This window comes from Pinus tabuliformis, chromosome 3_2 (genome assembly GCF_031772625.1).
Source record: "Pinus tabuliformis cultivar Carrire ecotype Pingquan chromosome 3_2, CPIR1, whole genome shotgun sequence".
Lineage (NCBI taxonomy): Eukaryota > Viridiplantae > Streptophyta > Pinopsida > Pinales > Pinaceae > Pinus > Pinus tabuliformis.
In genome coordinates this window covers 391,531,927-391,549,251 of record NC_142302.1, presented here as the reverse complement: position 1 = coordinate 391,549,251, position 17,325 = coordinate 391,531,927, and the positions used below count along the sequence as shown (strand labels likewise).

At 41.7% G+C, this 17,325-nt stretch overlaps 1 protein-coding gene across 2 annotated transcripts in view; it reads left to right on the top strand.

Annotated features, from left to right (window-relative positions):
* Positions 1-17,325, top strand: part of DRL1 (KTI12-like, chromatin associated protein) — a 226,785-nt gene that overhangs the window by 78,445 nt on the left and 131,015 nt on the right. For both annotated transcript variants that reach the window (XM_089416423.1, XM_089416424.1), the window contains exon 3: positions 6,242-6,298. In XM_089416423.1, coding sequence (XP_089272549.1) covers positions 6,242-6,298 — 57 coding nt within the window. The remainder of the gene's footprint in view (positions 1-6,241; positions 6,299-17,325) is intronic.

Sequence of the window (17,325 nt, the reverse complement as noted above, 5' to 3'; positions counted from 1 at the left end):
GAGGGTTTCAGAGGTTGGGGGACAAGCCCAGTCATCACCTCCAAACATACAAGCTTTGTTAGACAGGTACTTAGTAATATTTGGAGATATTCCACCAGGGCAACCACTAGATAGGGGATTCGAGCACACCATTGAGTTGGAGCCTGGTGTGCACTGTGCAGGCAGTGATTACCACCCCTTATAGGCATCCCAAGGCCTATAAGGACGAGATTGAGCGGGCCATCAAAGAGCTATTGGTGTTGGGCCACATCAGGCCGAGTTCTAGTCCCTTTGCTTCTTCAGTAGTGCTAATGAAGAAGAAGGATGGAACCTTGCGCATGTGCATTGACTATTGGGCACTCAACAGGGAGACATTGAAGAACCAGTACCCCATTCCTCGCATCGATGACTTGATGGATGAGCTTAGAGGAGCCAAGTACTTCTCTACGATAGATCTGTGTTCATGGTACCATCAGATCAGGGTGAGGGATCAGGAGATCCTCAAGACAACCTTCCAATTTGATTAAGAAAGGGGCTTTCGCATGGACAAATGGGGCACAGTGAACATTTGACCGCCTCAAGGAGGTGATGTCCAGTATTGGCACTTCTGGACTTCTCCCAACCCTTCACTGTGGAGTGTGATGCATCCAGAGAGGGAATCAGGTCAGTTTTGTCTCAGGATGGGCACCCCATTGCTTTCGAGAGTCGGAAGCTCTTATCCCATGAGAGGTCATATTCTGTATATGATAAGGAGATGCTGGCCATCATGCATGCCTTGGCCAAATTTCGACAGTATTTGGTGGGTAACAAATTCCGAGTGAAGACTCATCACAACATTCTTCGTCACTTCATGGGGTAGAAGGTCCTCAAAGATAGACAACAGAGATGGGTCAGCAAGGTGGAGGCCTATGATTTTGACATAGAGTATGTGCGGGGGAAACACAATGTAGTGGCAGATGCCCTATCCAGTAGACCCGTAGACCTCTCACTCATGATCATTTGCCATGATTGGACGGCCCAGCGGTTGGTAGAGTATTCCAAAGACAGGAGGGCATGTGAGATTTTGGAAAGGACGCACATAGATGAGCGCTACTGGGTGATGGACGAGGTCATCTACTACAAGGGGCGCATATTTCTGGTTCCTAACTTGCAGTTGAGGGAGAGAGTGCTCCAGGTAGAAAATGACTTATCATTGTCAAGGCATCAGGGGTTCAAAAAAACATACATGGCAGTTTGGTAGCATTTCACATGGAAGGGCCTCAAGGGGGACGTGTTGAGGCACATACAGGAGTGTGAGGCATGTCAAAGGAACAAAGGGGAACTGATTCACCCGGCCAAGTTATTGCAGCCGCTTCCCATCCCTGAGGGGAAATGGGAGAGTATCTCCATGGATTTCATCACTGGGCTCCCCATAGTATAGGGCAAGGATTGCATCTATGTGGTAGTTGATCGGTTGACTAAGTATGCCCACTTCTTTGCCATCCTGACCCAGTATTCAACTTCACAGGTTGCAGAGCTATTCTTCAGGGAAGTCTTCCGGTTGCACGGGCTTCCTAAGAACATAGTGAGTGACTGGGACAATAGGTTCATGGGAGGATTCTGGCAGGAGCTCTTCAGATTGGTTGGTACTGAGCTCACCCCTAGCACGAGCTACCACCCCCAGATAGATGGCCAGACCAAGCAAGTTAATCAGTGGTTGGAGGGGTATCTTAGGAACTACGTGACTAGGCAGCAGAGGGCTTGGATTCGATGGCTGCACTTGGGCGAGTATTGCTACAACACTACCCATCACATGTCCATCGGTATGATTCCTTTCTATGCTTTGTATGGTTATGATGCTTTATCTTTTGCTAACATTGTTTTTGGAGACAATCGGGCCCCAAAGGCCAAGGATTGGATCCTAGAGAGCTAAGACATCTCATGGCTCTCAAGGAACATAGTAACAACACAAAATCAATAAAAGATGTACGCTAACAGGCACCAGACTGAGAGACACTTTGAGGAGGGGGATTTGGTGTATCTCCAGTTACATCCATATAGACAGTCCACCTTGAAGCAAAAAGGGTCGAGAAGCTACAAACATGTTTTTATGGGCCGTACAGGGTGGTCAGATGAGTTGGAGAGGTGGCTTATGAGCTGGAGCTGCCTCAAGGGAGCAGGATTCAGAACATCTTCCATGTCTCATGCCTCAAAGGGTGTTGGGACAACAAGTGACAACAGTAGTAGAGTTACCCCCACTAGACGATGAGGGACATATGATTTTGGAGCCTGAGGCCATTTTAGAGACCCGGGAGAGGAAGTTGAGGAGCAAGACCATTAGGGAGTTTTTGGTGCATTGGAAGAACTTGCAGGATGAGCATGCCACATGGGAGGGTGAACACATCTTGGAGCACCCAACGCTGAAGTTCCTTGAGGGAAAGCGACATTTGGGAGGGGAGGACTGTCATGTCCCATGCCAAATAAATTTGTAATAGGTTTTGGTCTCTCCACAACTTTGCATAAATTTTGATGAGTAAAGGAACAAAAGCATTTTTGACTTAGGAACTTAGGAGAAAGGAAGGCTGAATTAGATTGCTAGTGGAAGGTGGGGGCCACCCATGTGGGAAAATGCACTTGGGCACTTTGGCAATTCAAATTGCCTTGGAGGGGAATCGAAATGGCTTGGAGAGGGGCCCACATGGGGAAAGGAAGGCCCATGAAGATATAAGGAGGAGGAGCTCCCCAACTGAAGGTATTCATTTTGCACATCGAATTCATTTGTGTTGCTTGAGCTGCTTAGCTGAGTTACCTGGTTGTTTAGCATCGAGTTTCTCAGGCGGGAGACTCAACGTTTCCTTTGGGGGATTTCGAGTGCCACCCTAAGAAGGCATTTCACACCACCTTGGAGGAGAATCAGAGGAGATTTGTGGCCACACCACTTAGCCTTCGATCCAGCAGAGCATATTTTTGGAACACGCAGAGGTGATTGGGAGTTCATCTGGGCAACACTTGCCGGGAAAGTTTGGGGAGTTGGAGTTGCAGCAGAGGATCAACCTTTGGGAGGAGTTTTGGAGTAGGAGGTTGTTGCGTTTGGGAAGCTCGACTTACAACTATTGTGGACTGCGTAGAGGGCCATTCTGGGGCTCACGTGGGAGTTGGTGGAGAGAGCTACAGAGTTGGGGTCAGCTGGGAAAAGGGAGGAAAGCCATAGGGGATAACATCTCAATATTTGGGGTAGATTTGGAGGGCCTTCCCAGCCATTTCCAGACAGGTTGAGATTCCCAGCATAAGGAGGAGGACGTGGTCCTTGGAGGTTGATATTAAGAGGTTTGAACTAGACCAAACCCTTTCTGGGTTTTTGTTGAGGAGCCGGGAGCTGAAGTCGCAGAATTTTCTGAGCATAGGAATGAGGTTTCCAGCACATCCTTTTCAGCAGGCAGTGTAGATCACCTTTGGAGCAACAATTGGGCAGCGCTAGGATCACCATTTGCTTACCTGGGTTTTGTCACGCTTGTCCTTGGAGACAGGCCCAGGTGCACCATTCCATGACTATTGTATTTGCTCTAGAAAGATTTAATAAAATGGCTCAGTTTAATGATTGTATCTCATTTCTAGATGTTGATTTGTCTATTCGCTTTGTGTATCACTAAATATCCTAGTTAGGAACATTACAGGGAGGATGACCATTGTCTGCGTCTTCGACTTTAGAAACTAGAGGCTCCTTGTCCCTTGGTTCGGGGCCTCGATTTGCACATTCAGAAGATTCTTGACCCAAAGTCTTTTGGACAACTAGAAATTTCAATTTTTTTTGTGCAATTGGAGACATGGTGGCCTACCTCATGGAAAGGAAAACAACAAAAGGGCAACCTTCCAATAATCAATATTTTGATTCCAAACCATCTCGTTGAAGACCAATTCAATATCCTCCTGGAAACCTTCTAGGGTCGTTGTTCACTTGCACCCATGACACTAGACAATCTTGCTTCGAAAGATAATCTTCCTCAAAACAAACAAACTGGCCAATATATTTTCCTATGGTTTCCCAAATTGATTTGTTCCAGAATGCCATATGTAGACTTGGGAAGAGGGCCCAAATTTTTTGTGTTCGCAAGGGGTTGTGAGAAGCGTCGAAATCCATTTTCCACTTTTGAAGCACCGACCCATATTTTCCCTAACACTAGTTGTAGGATAGGAGTCTTCACTTCTACTTTATTGAGGATAGCACAAAACCAACCTTTTAGCAAAATGTGGAACTGCAGAGAAAAATCGATAACAAGAGCCCAATTGGCATCGAATCAATGCTGCAAAGAATATTTCACCACTTTCTTGGCAAACCGGCCAACTAGAGCCCTATCCATAAATTGTAGAATGTTTGAATGGGGAATACCATCCCCTATTAGAATTTAAATATTTGAATTTTGTTGCTTCAGAGGCTTCGCGGGATGTTCACTATGATTATGGTTTGTTGTGTCCAAAGTTGGAGTATGCTTAGTAGAAGTTCTCGAGCCCGAAACCTCTAGATGCTGTGCTATGCATTATCCACATGATTCGATGACGAATTGAATGGGTGTTGAGGAAAGTGAGGCACTTCCATCGTTGGATGAATGGGAGGTCAAATCAACGAGCAATCCTTTGTGGAAATAAAATCTTTGTGGGATGAGAATGCATACCTAGTTAACGGATTGCTCGCCATAATCAAGTAGTTCCTCATCCATATTAAAGCCCAAGTAGAAAAGACTGGCGAAGACTTGAATTAAGATGAATGAGATGGAAACTAGAGAGTAGACACCAAAATATGACAACAGAAAAACAGATTCCAAAAAAAGAAACAACACCGCCCCTCCCTGCCCCGCCCCAAGGTTGAATCATATATATATATACCCCATCGTTCCCCTTCCCCACTAAATTTCCCTAAAATTTGGGGGTGCTACAACATGCCCCCCCTTGTGTGTCTCCCTATTCCCATGTTCCCCAATTTTGGAAACTTGGTGGAACATTATCTCAAACATTCTAAAACAATTAACAGTATTTTTAAAAATTTAAGTAAAAGGACGATAATTCATTTTACCATTATTTGCATAGCAATAGTAGGGCCCTAGGATTGAATATTAGGCTGCCCTAGTCAAAAGTTATTGTATTTTTATTTTTTTTTAAATTGTGTTTGGAACGTCCTTGGTTGCATTGTACAGAACCTGGTTGGTTCAGTATGTAACCAGTCAGTTTAGTGAAATAAGGCTGGTGTAATGGAACCGGCCAGTTTGGTACCAAGCCGGAATTTTTGGGTTCCAGGCCTCGAACCAGACCAATTTGGGGGTCAAACCAGTCAGACTGGCCAGTTCCATTGGTTGTGGTTCAGTTCTGATAACTCTGCTCAAGATGTGATTAAAGTTTCAGTGCTAACTCCTGCTGAACTCAACCAACATTGACAGAATTTTTGCACATCGAGTAAATCTGGTTTGCTTTGGAGGCAAGCTGTGTAGGCTTGCTTTGTACCTATAAGATTGTGCAAGTCTTGTAACTATTATGCTTATAGGGATATGTCTTCCTGTTGAGCTTCTATTTACAAAATGTCTAAATTTCAGTTTTGTTTCTCTCAGCTCTTTGTTCTATGAATTGTTGAAAGCAATTTACCCTGTTTGTTTGTAGTTTAGTCACAACAGGAATTGACTAGAGCTTTTCTGGTTATAAGATCTGATCATTGATGTGCTTTAACCTATGTGATTTTTTAATTATATTTTCCATCCTTTACATTGGATAATAATAAGATAAGATACTTTTATTGATGTCCATGATTGACCAGAAAGGTAGGTCAATGTGACTCAAAAGTACAATCAATAGTGACATACTGTAGGAGTGCCAGAGTAACTCCTAAAAGTTGAACGCTTAAAGGTAAAACATATGTTACAAGAAGCTAAACTACTGTACAAGGAAGTAAACAAGAACTTAATGTAGAAATAATAAAATAAAAGGCCACACATCATCAGAAGCAGGTGCAGAATGAGAGGGTCATTAGGACAATCGCAGTCAATGATAATTATTGCTAAGGGTTTCCTCTCTGTACTATCACAAGAGAATTTTTTTTGTCAACTTTAGTTCTATATCATAAACAACATTGTTCTTAAACTTGTGGCATAAATTCTTGATTTGTCATTTCTTTTCTTCATTCCAATCTTTTATTTCTGGAGCTGTGCTACTTCTGAATTTGTTCAAGTTCTTTTGGAATATTGGTATTTTATTCATCAAATCAGTAATTTAGTAGGAATTGTTTATGGTCTATTGACAGGGTTACAGATATGAGCTATGGTGTCTGGCTAGAGCTGCTGGGATAAGATACTGCGTGGTATGCACTGCTCTCATTAGATTTTACTTAATTGATTTGTAATGCACCAACGAGGATTGGTTAAGATGACATTAACGTGCTCTACATTATTTGTCAGAACAACTGACTGGTTATATTATACTTAATTTTTCTATTTGGTTGATTGGTATTTGTTTAAATTGAGAAATTGAATGACATGAATTTCTATGACTGAGCAGTAATTGTAGTCTAGGGAATCCTTTGTAGATTCAGTGGCTGTTATAGAGCTACCAAGAAACTAATAGAGATGAATAGGCATAGTAATTAGACAGTTTGCTATGACAATACCTGAACAGAAGCAACCCTTGGAAATGGCTGGATGGATGGGAAGGATGCACTGTTAATTTTACTTGATTGCTTTTTTGGTATTCTCCTCAGCATGGCAAAACAGTGATATATTTCAGAAGATTCATCCTCTCTTGGTTCCCGTGCACAACATGATGGCAAGTTGATGATGGCTCAGCACAATGCTGCCTTGGGAGGTGCAATGCACATATGTAGTTGTTTTAGAGAGCGTGCTACCACCTACAAATGCGCAGGGTTTTGAGTGCTGGAGTTAGAGGAGGATGATCTCATTCTTTGATGGACTTTGCAACATATCTTGATGCATGATCTTCCATCCAGAGTCACTGTTGAAAGCATATTTTGTTGAGAAATGTGTAACTAGGTTCGGTCTTCATAAGTATGAAATATATTCTTGTAAATATAAAGTGAAAAATAAATTCTTATTATTATTATTGGAGCATGGGTTTCATGCTTAAGTTCTTTTTATAGGTCAGGCACCCATTGAGTGCTTCTAGGGTTTGTCCTAGGTATAAGAGTCATTGTCATATATTAAAGACCCTATGGGCACATTATAAAGTGTAAAGAAAAAATTATTTTGTCTTTAAGGTGTCAAAATACCTCTGAGATGAAGTTGACCTAATGAGCTGTCAAGTCGGCCTACATGAAGTGCCACGTCCAACCTTGAAGAAGCCTATATATAAAAGGAACTCGTCCTGCATTTGAATCACTCTCGCACTCATCTCTTATACGAAGGAGCACAAGAAGAAGATGTGTGAAGAAGAGGAAGTCGAAGAAGTCAAAGTTTTTGGGCCTTATCTATTCTTCTAGGAGGATCGAAGTTAGGGTTTCTGCGTTGGATCCTCTAGGGTTCGATTTTGAAGGAGAACAGAAGGGAAGGAAAGCGAAGGTCTCTTAGGGCATCCTACTAGCCGTAGGACTCCAGTCAAGGTAAACAAAGTCAAGAGAAAGGCTATTAGGGGGAGATCGAAGTCTCCTAGAGAAGCAACAACAGTTGCTGGGTGTAATGTCCCAAATGAGATAAGTTTGGAACAAGCAAAAATTTTCTCCAAATTCTAACTCAAAATTTCTTTAGATAAAAATTCTATTCATAAACAAAAGATTTCCAATGTAAAATAGAGACAAATAGAGCACTGCAATCCATAACACACTGAATAAGAAAAATCCTCAGCTTTATTATATTAAGATAAACTGGGGTTTTACATGCACATACAACCCCACAGAGCTGAGATGAAAAGCTAGCCTCAAATAGATCTACAATAATGCCGCTAATCGGCCCCCAAAACAAACTGAAAAATCAATACACTGCAACTTGTGAGCCCTAAATGGATTCACCAAGGAAAGAGATGGGTGCTTGCCTACTCTCACTGAATCACCCAAGGGTTTCCGTCTTGGGGCTACTGTTGGAGTAGAGAACCAGGTTCTCAACCTCTCATACAAGAAACAATATCAAATCCAAGATGTCCCAAATGATCTTCTCCTCCTCTTTTTATAGATCTGATGGATAGATCTCCAAGCCTCTAGAAGCATCTTATTTTATTATTTTATTATTATTCTAGAAGCTCCTCCATTGACTTTATCTTAAGTGACCCCTTTTTATTTTATTTTATTTTACTTAAGTCACTTTTGGCCCATTTCCTCTAATTAATTATTTTTCCTTAATTAAATGACTAATTAAAGTCATTTTTAACTAAGGAAAATGGTAAATCGCCCACCATACTCTCTTCGGCCACTGGAAGTCACTTCTCAGCATCCCATCTTGTAGATCTTCTCGTTCCGGTTCCAACGAGCTATTACACTGAGGTGTTCCATCAATTAATCTCCCTGGAATGCCACCTCAAGCATAGTTAATTAAGTTATGCTGATAACAACCCCGTTTTAAGGGAATTATCAGAAAGTCACGGAACCAAAAACAAGATGTGCAAATCTTCTCATAATGATGAATATGCCAAGCGAATGCCATCAGAACCCATGAAAAGCCCTCGAAATTACGTAGAAACCCCTGATGAAATAAACCTGCTCCATTGACCTGGCCATCCCCTGCCTTGGAAATCCACCTTGGCTGTACTATGAAGAAGAATAAAAATGGGGACATTACAGTCCTCTTGCCCAAAGATTGCTTGCCCTCAAGCAATCCAAATATGTGGACCAATCTGGTGGCCCAACGCCACTGAGACCCAATGCCCGGATCCCATACGAACCGCTGGTCCACGTCACACATCCAAGCTATCGAAACATGAATGGATCCTCCAATACTTGGATCTCATGTCCATCCCTGACTCAACCTGCTACTAGTAGATCCACTTGGATCCTAATGCCACCATGGAGCATCAATGCTCCATGGCTTGTGCTGTGCTATAGGTCCGGCTGTGAATGTTGCCCCACCAACTGTGTACCAGCTCATCACCTCGCTTCAATCCAACCTCAGGCATAGGCCAAGGTCATCCCCACTTTGCTGATGCAGAGCTAATGCTATGGAAACACTTGTGAATTGTCTATCCACTTCCCACTACTCACTGAAACATATGGTAACCTCCTCATCTAAGTGCCCCTGCTGTGCGATGCCCTGAACGAAGGTTGATACTCCATCAAAAGTATACCAACTCATGATCTCTCGCTAATCCAATGCATGGACTCCTATGCAAGGAATACATCTACTATGCTGACACTGGTCCATGCTCAACTCCTGATGCTCTATCTGGACAATCAAAACATTTCCAAGAAATCCTGTCCCTCTCCCTCTAATGGGGAAAAGTGGGCAAACTATGCTGCAAGCCTTGTCTATGAACTCTTGGAGAGAGCTGTTGCCTGAATATGTTGCAACTTTGCTAGCTGCCATTACATCTGTTTTGCACCTCATCAATGGGTGTACCCAAAGATGGATGCACTACTATCTCCAACAGCTCCTGCCATCTACTAGCCTTTTGCAAGACTACCCTGTCAATCTCCAACATCTCTTGAGGACAAGTGTCCACAAACACTGCCACCCTGGAGGCTGCCTGCACATTTGTCTGCTCCACTCCAATGGATGACCCCAAGGGTGGATGCCCATCCTCCTCTATCACAGGCTCACTTTGAACCTCCAACTGGCCCTCCCCAAGAGGCTCATCATGCATACTGTGCGCATCCTCCTCCTCAACTGACTCATGCTCCATCATACGCTGCTCATGCTGACTCATCACTGGTGACACACTATCCTGAATGTCTCCCATAGGGTCCACTGGTTGCTCACCATACATACCCGAACATAAATCTGGCCTGCTGTCAACAACTCCACATGACTCATGCTCCTTAGAGGCATCCCCGAGAGTCAGAAACAATCTCCTCCTGCTCCGCCTTTATCATCTCCTCAGTGTCACTCAAGCATGAGTGGTTAGGCCCCAAAGGTCCTTTGCAGACAAAGCAAAGTCCCTTCGTCATCTTATTCTTGCTGCATGATCCACCAAACTTGACTAGCTCCTCCCTGGTCAACTGTCTCCTGAACAACCTGATGTTCTTTTCAACCAACCTTTCAGCTAGCTCATAAGTTGAAGGTGAGACCAACTTCTCTCTCCTCCAGACAGACAACAATCGAGACTGCAACTCTTGACAAATGGCATCTCGACGTCTCATACATGATGATAAGATGGACTGCATGTGCGCTATAACTGTGTCAGAATGATGTTTCCTAATGCTGAAGAAGCATTGGAACATCCGCAGGATCAAACCATCACACTCTAGATCAAACATGATGTCATAAGTCCTAGTCACGACAATAACTCCTAAAATCTCAAGCTTCTTCCCAATGGTAGAGCCTGCATTGTTGTCCAAGTCTCGGAAGGTTTCTACTACCAGTCTGTAGACTCTCCTCATAACATCATCGTTGTAAGGAGCTATGGGTGCGGTCTGTCTTAAGATATTATTGAGACAAGATGCAACAAGAAGTTTAACCCCTTCATAAGGTTCCTCCAAGAACTTGTGTTGTATGAGAGCAAGCATAGCTGGTTTTAGAGCCCAAATTAGTCTCTTCCCTTCTAACTGGCTCACTTTGGAAAGGAGGGCATCAAGTTCATCAAATTTGAAGAGAACTTTCCATGTGACCCTCATGTGTTTCAAATCTGTTCGAAGGGCAAAAGTCTTGTGTCCTATTTTCTGCCCTTGCTGCACTTCCCTTGGTTGTTCTTTTTGAAGAATGGCATAGATCCCTTTTGAAAAATGTTTGTTGATTGTTGCTGCTGATTTATTAAGGGAATTTATGATGGTTTGATCCATGTTTTACTTCAAGTTGCTTTGACTGACCTCTCCCAACTTGCAAGACAACAATACAATGATGAGGAATAATCATGGCAGCTCAAGACTCTGATTCATACAAGACTTTGGCTAACAAATGACCAATGCAAATCTCCCAGAATCATGTCCTCTCAAACATCATGTTGACTTGAGACATTGTGATCCATAAACAAGGACACAATGCCACCTCTCAGCAACAAGTCTGCTCACCAGTCCCTTAGACAATTAACACAGATCACTTTGACCCATATGGACCTTAAGACATTCCATTAATAGTTTAGGTCATATGACAATGAGGAGCATTACATAAAAAAATACTCTCCAACACTAGTTCAGAACTGTATATACATTTAACATTGGAAAATCAATAGAAGACTAGAATTATGAACATCCAAAAAATATAACCAGTCAGCTTTCAATGTATATAGTGGGGATAAATGAGGATAAAGAACTTGGAATGACACTTTCAGTAGATCAAGGAGGCTTTCAATCAACAATGGTTCGAACCCTTTCAGTAACTCGTCTAGAACATAAATCCACGCACAAGAATCTGGTCTGTAGTAGCTGCCAAATATGCCTTCAAAATTATGAAGAGAGATATGAGCAAGGGAGGCACTTCCCAACAGCAGTTAGTCGGTCCCTCACACATACAACAAGCAGTAGGACGAACAATGTTGGCCTTTTGTTCATATATCAGTCAAACAACCATTAACTCGTGGTCCGATACAATCCATTCATCCATCACGCAAATGATATATACCTTAGCTACGCTCACCAGGAGTAATGACATCCAACAAGCCACATGAATCAGTCTCTCTATTGCACATGTACAAGCCTCTCTATTGCACACGTACAAGCCTCTCTATTGCACACGTACAAGCCTCACATCCAACAACCTCGACTCTGCTATAGTTCGGATCAACTACAGGAGGTTGAGCTAATCTGTATCGATCTTCAAAACTCCAACTACCAATACGACCTCCAGTTTGACCCAAAATTGGTACAGGTCATTCATGGAAATTTGACTTCTTCAGAACCCGTCCACCCTTCAGGAATCCACGTCTTCTCTTTTTCTCAGGGTGAACCGACATTCTCTTCATAAGATGGCTCTTCTCTTCACTGCTTCAGACCTGATGTCCGCTCCCCGAGTAATATTGACGCTATCTACGGCCAATGATATACCGAGCCTGCAACCAATATGTCAACTAAATTTTATATGATTGCATTGTGTACCGGCTATGAGTGCAATCACGTAGCAATGAGGAATTAATTTACTACTCAGCGCTGGATTCCAAATATGGTGAGTCAGATTCCACATTGACCATGAGATTTTCCACGTTCTTTCATTCAAGTCATTAATCGATTTGCTTTGGAGACGGAACATCTAACACACACAATAAACTTGGCCACTTAGGGAAAATAATCTCTCCCTTGAATACAATAATTCAATCTTCAGAAATTATGAGAAAACGTAGCCCTGAAATGAAAGTGCGTGCCTTGATTTTTAACTTTGAACTCGGATTTGAGATGGCCGCTTTGGCAGAATGATTCAGATTTCAATAATCGACTCCTTTACAATTACTTTATGATTGCTCGACTCCTTTGCAAATGTTTGATGGCGAAAAAAATTAAACCATTTCCTTTACCATTAATGACCTTCATAAATTTTAGACTTCGGCTTTGGATATTTGCTCATGGCTTACTTCAAATAATATGATGGGACCCTCAAAAATATTTCGTCCCTTTTTAATAAACTTTGGGCTAAGCAGGTAATGCGACCAACGATTCATCTGAAAAATGCAACTGCGTCCATATAATATGGGCCAGTTTGTCGGATCTATTACGACTGCAACATTTTGCAAGAGATTTTGCCGCTCATTCAATAATTTGTCGAGCCATTGTAATAAATCTTCATTCTGCAGCAAAAACTAAGTTTTGACTTCTCTTGTAAACCCTTCGACAATAATTGTTGCAACTGAAAACCGAAAACCCGTAGGCTGAGTTAAGACCAAGGCTCTGATACCACTGTAATGTCCCAAATGAGATAAATTTGGAACAAGCAAAAATTTTCTCCAAATTCTAACTCAAAATTTCTTCAGATAAAAATTCTATTCATAAACAGAAGATTGCCATGTAAAATAGAGACAAACAGAGTATTGCAATCCCTAACACACTGAATAAGAAAAATCCTCAGCTTTATTATATTAGATAAACTGGGGTTTTACATGCACATGCAACCCCACAGAGCTTAAGATGAAAAGTTGTCCTGAAATAGATCTACAATAATGTCGCAAATCGGCCCCCAAAACAAATTGAAAAATCAATACACTACAACCTATGAACCCTGAATGGATTCACCATGGGAAGAAATGGGTGCTCGCCCACTCTCACTGAATCACCCGAGAGTTTCCGTCCTGGGGCCACTGCTAGAGTAGAGAACCGGGTTCTCAACCTCTCATACAAGAAACAATATCAAATCCAAGATGTCCCAAATGATCTCCTCCTCCTCTTTTTATAGATATGATGGATAGATCTTCAAGCCTCTAGAAGAATCTTATTTTATTATTATTCTAGAAGCTCCTCCATTGACTTTATCTTAAGTGACCCTTTTTTATTTTATTTTATTTTACTGAAGTCACTTTTGGTCCATTTCCTCTAATTAATTATTTTTCCTTAATTAAATGACTAATTAAAGTCATTTTTAACTAAGGAAAATGGTAAATCACCCACCATACTCTCTTCGACCACTGGAAGTCACTTCTCAACATCCCATCCTGTAGATCTTCTTGTTCTGGTTCCAACAAGCTATTACACTGAGGTGTTCCATCAATTAATCTCCCTAGAATGCCACCTCAAGCATAATTAATTAAGCTATGCTGATAATAACCCCGTTTTACGAGAATTATCAGAAAGTCACGGAACTAAAAGCAAAATGTGCGGAACTGCTCATAATGATGAATATGCCAAGCGAATGCCATCAGACCCCATGGAAACTCCTCAAAACTCCATCAGAATCCCTGATGACATAAACCTAGTCCATTGAGTTGGCCATCCCCTGCCCTGGAAATCCACCTTGGCTATACTATGAAGAAGAATAAAAATGGGAACATTACACTAGGGAGCAGAATTTCGGATCTACTCGGAGGTTGAAGAAATTGCAGCAGGAGGCCAGGGTAAACTTCATCTTGGTGGGTATTTATCTGATTCTAGGTCATGGTATTTGTCAATTTAAAGATCTGAAAAATAAAGAAGAGATTTACGGATTTTCCACTCAAGAGGAGGCGTTTTGGCCCTGGCTTGCAACCTATATACTGTGTCACTATTCTTATTGTTTTGGTAGCTGTTTGATGTATTGCACATTGGATTAATAACAAACAAAGCTAATAAGTAAAAGGTAACACAGAAAATTATCAAGTTAAGAGAATTAACATATTCATTGCCCTATCGACTTCTCAACATGGTATCAAAGGTTTGGTTCACTAAGGGCATCATGAAAATCTCTTTTACAATGAAGAAGTTCATCAAGAAGATTGCAAGCCCTCTGAATAGCTAAAGAAACTCGACCTAACAGGTAAGATGAATTTGGCCCTCCAAAGCTAATGATGAGATAAAATCGGCCTTCTTAATTATTTTGATCCCAACAACAACAAATTGATCTCTGACAAATATATATAAATTCGGCTTCTTGAGAGATAGCTGCAAAATAAATTTGCAATTTAAGCACAATTGAAATTTGATTATTTTCCCCGCAATGCCAGCTAGGGTGGCAATGATGTCCATCGAAATTGGATGATTACCAGGTAGGGTGGCAATGGATGCCCTTCGAAATTAGTTTGACAGTTGTAATGACCCATTAAATTACAGGGAACTTAGGAATATTAACATGCGTACGAGGCATGCATATGATAGCTACATATGCATGCATTGCATGCACTGCACTAGTATACATTCTAAATTGACTATAAATGTTCAATAACACGACACTCCTTCAAATATAAGTTACACCCTTACCCATCACCACCCATATTGCTCATTGTGTCATAATTAATAAGCAATACTCTAAATAATCTCAATGATATAAATATAAACTATAAAGTAAATCTGGTTATAAATATAAATGTAAAAATTTGAAGTCAATTAGAAAGGTGGTTATATACACACACACACACATATATATAAATTATATTAATAATTATGTCAAATAACAAATTAAACTGACATGTAATACATAGTATGGGCCAAGGACATTTATATATATAAATCAATACTAATTCTAAAAATAAACCTAACGCACATGTCAATCTACCAATACCATAAGCAATTTGCATAACATGTTAACAAAAGGATTTGAGGTGTCACAGTATAGGGTAGTGGTGGATTCAACTGGTAAAGAAGTGATGACCGCCAAGGAGTGAATATAGAGACGCAGAAAGGAGCACGAAGAAGGGGGAGAGAAGATTCTTTTGGAGAGGGTGTTTTGTTTTGGCCTTTCACAGGCAGAGGACGAACATCGAAATTCACAGACAGAGAGGACGATTGAGCCTTGATTGTTCTTGGAGCTTTGGGCACGGGGGCCGGAATACCTCCATTTTGAAGTCTTTTGGGTCTAGGAACCAGATAGGTTGATCCCAGATAGGCTGGGAGGAAAATGGGTTAGTTTGGTAGCAAGGGCAAGAGAAACAACAAACCATGAACACCTTCAGACAAAATTTTAGGTAAGTACTTGCAGATTATCTGTTAAAATTTAAGATTGTCGGGTTAACACATAAATTTAGGGAAATAAACTTCATTTCTGGTTAAAATGCAAATTAGGGCTTGTTTAGATTGATTAATCCGAGTTCTTTGTTTAAATCGCAGAGGTTGGATTGTTTTGAATTTTTAAATTCTAATTTCTTTGGTAAAATTGTGGAATTAGGGCTTTTACACTCTGGTATCAGCACAAGTTTCAAACTCTACGGATCTAAGGGCTTCTCTTTAGTCTTTATACATTTATTTGGACTCATATTACCTCCACTCCTCAGGAAATTACTATTGTATTTTTCGAGTTCCAGGTGATTTCCCAAAATGACGTTTTATTATTGAGTTATGTCTTCATCTTTACGGATACGGGAGGGCAGTCTTCGACTTGGGTGAACCTCTTGAGTCAACCTATTCCTCACAGTCCTGTTAGCACCTCAAAGTTGACTTGTTAACACCTTGAAGTTGGTCTCAAAATATCTTTTGGTATCAAAGTGTGTACCTCACGGCCTGTCCCAAAGTCTACACCTCGTAGTAAAGTGTAATATTCCTAATGGAAATTTACAATGATAAACAAAGCAAACATAGCAAAAACACACAGAAAATTACTCAAACATCAGAGCAACATTTTAAAGCCAAAAACTGTGCTGTTGAGCCATTTTATTGATAAATCATGAAGTACAATAGGTCCCTGGAAACTATGCACCTGGGCTTGCCCTAGGCAAGCTAGCTAAGCCCAAGTGATGAATATGAGATCTCCTCCAAGAGTGCTAGCTGGTTCTCCTTGGCTTTGCGCTGAAATGCCCAGAAAGTGTGCTGCTAGCTATGTAGAATGGTTGTTAGGGCCTCCTCTGGTGCTCAAAAAATTATGGGAAATTAACCTCGGGCTCTCCACCAAATACCCAGAATAATCCATGAAGGAATTGGCCAAACGTTGACCTCAGAATTTCGGCACAAATTACCCTATCTCCTCTAGCTGCTAGCTGAGTGGGGACCCCTGTTCGATCCCTCAAATCTGCCCAGAAAATTCTGCCAAATTAATCTTGGCCTCTCCTCAATAAACCCAGAAAAACCTAGAAAGGGTTTGTCCTAGTTTTGACGCTCCAAAATTGACCCCAAATGCTTGGCCCTCCTCCACAAGCATAAGATGTAACCTGCAACAGATTCTGTGTTTGCTGCTCCTCCAAAGAGTCCGAAAATTCCCCAAAATAGTTGCAATCTCCAACAAAGTACCTCCTCGGACTCCACCTCAAGTCTCAACCCCAAAATCACTTCACTCCTCAACCTCCCAGCGTGCCTCCTCCAAGAACTGCGCAATCCTTGTGCTGCTGCTGCTGAGCCTCTCCACAAGCTCGCACTCCCTGTTGCTGGTACAAACCGGAATAGATGGAACTCCCTCCTTGGGCTGGCACTCGAAGTCCACCAAAGCAAGGGTTGAGATTTCCGCTCGGAAACACTCGTGTGCTAAACAACACTTGCAGACTTGGCTTTCGCTCAAGCGTGCTATGTCAAAGACAATTTTCTCAAAGATGAATGAATGACCAAAATGAGTGCCTCTTGCTCTTTTTATCAAAGAGTCTCCAAGATGCCCATGCGGGCCCAACTCGTTTTTCCCCCACCAACATCACTCCAATGAGAGCGTGTTTCCCATGTGGGCCGCAATTCTCCATGAGTGGCCCCCGAATACCACTAGTGGCTCG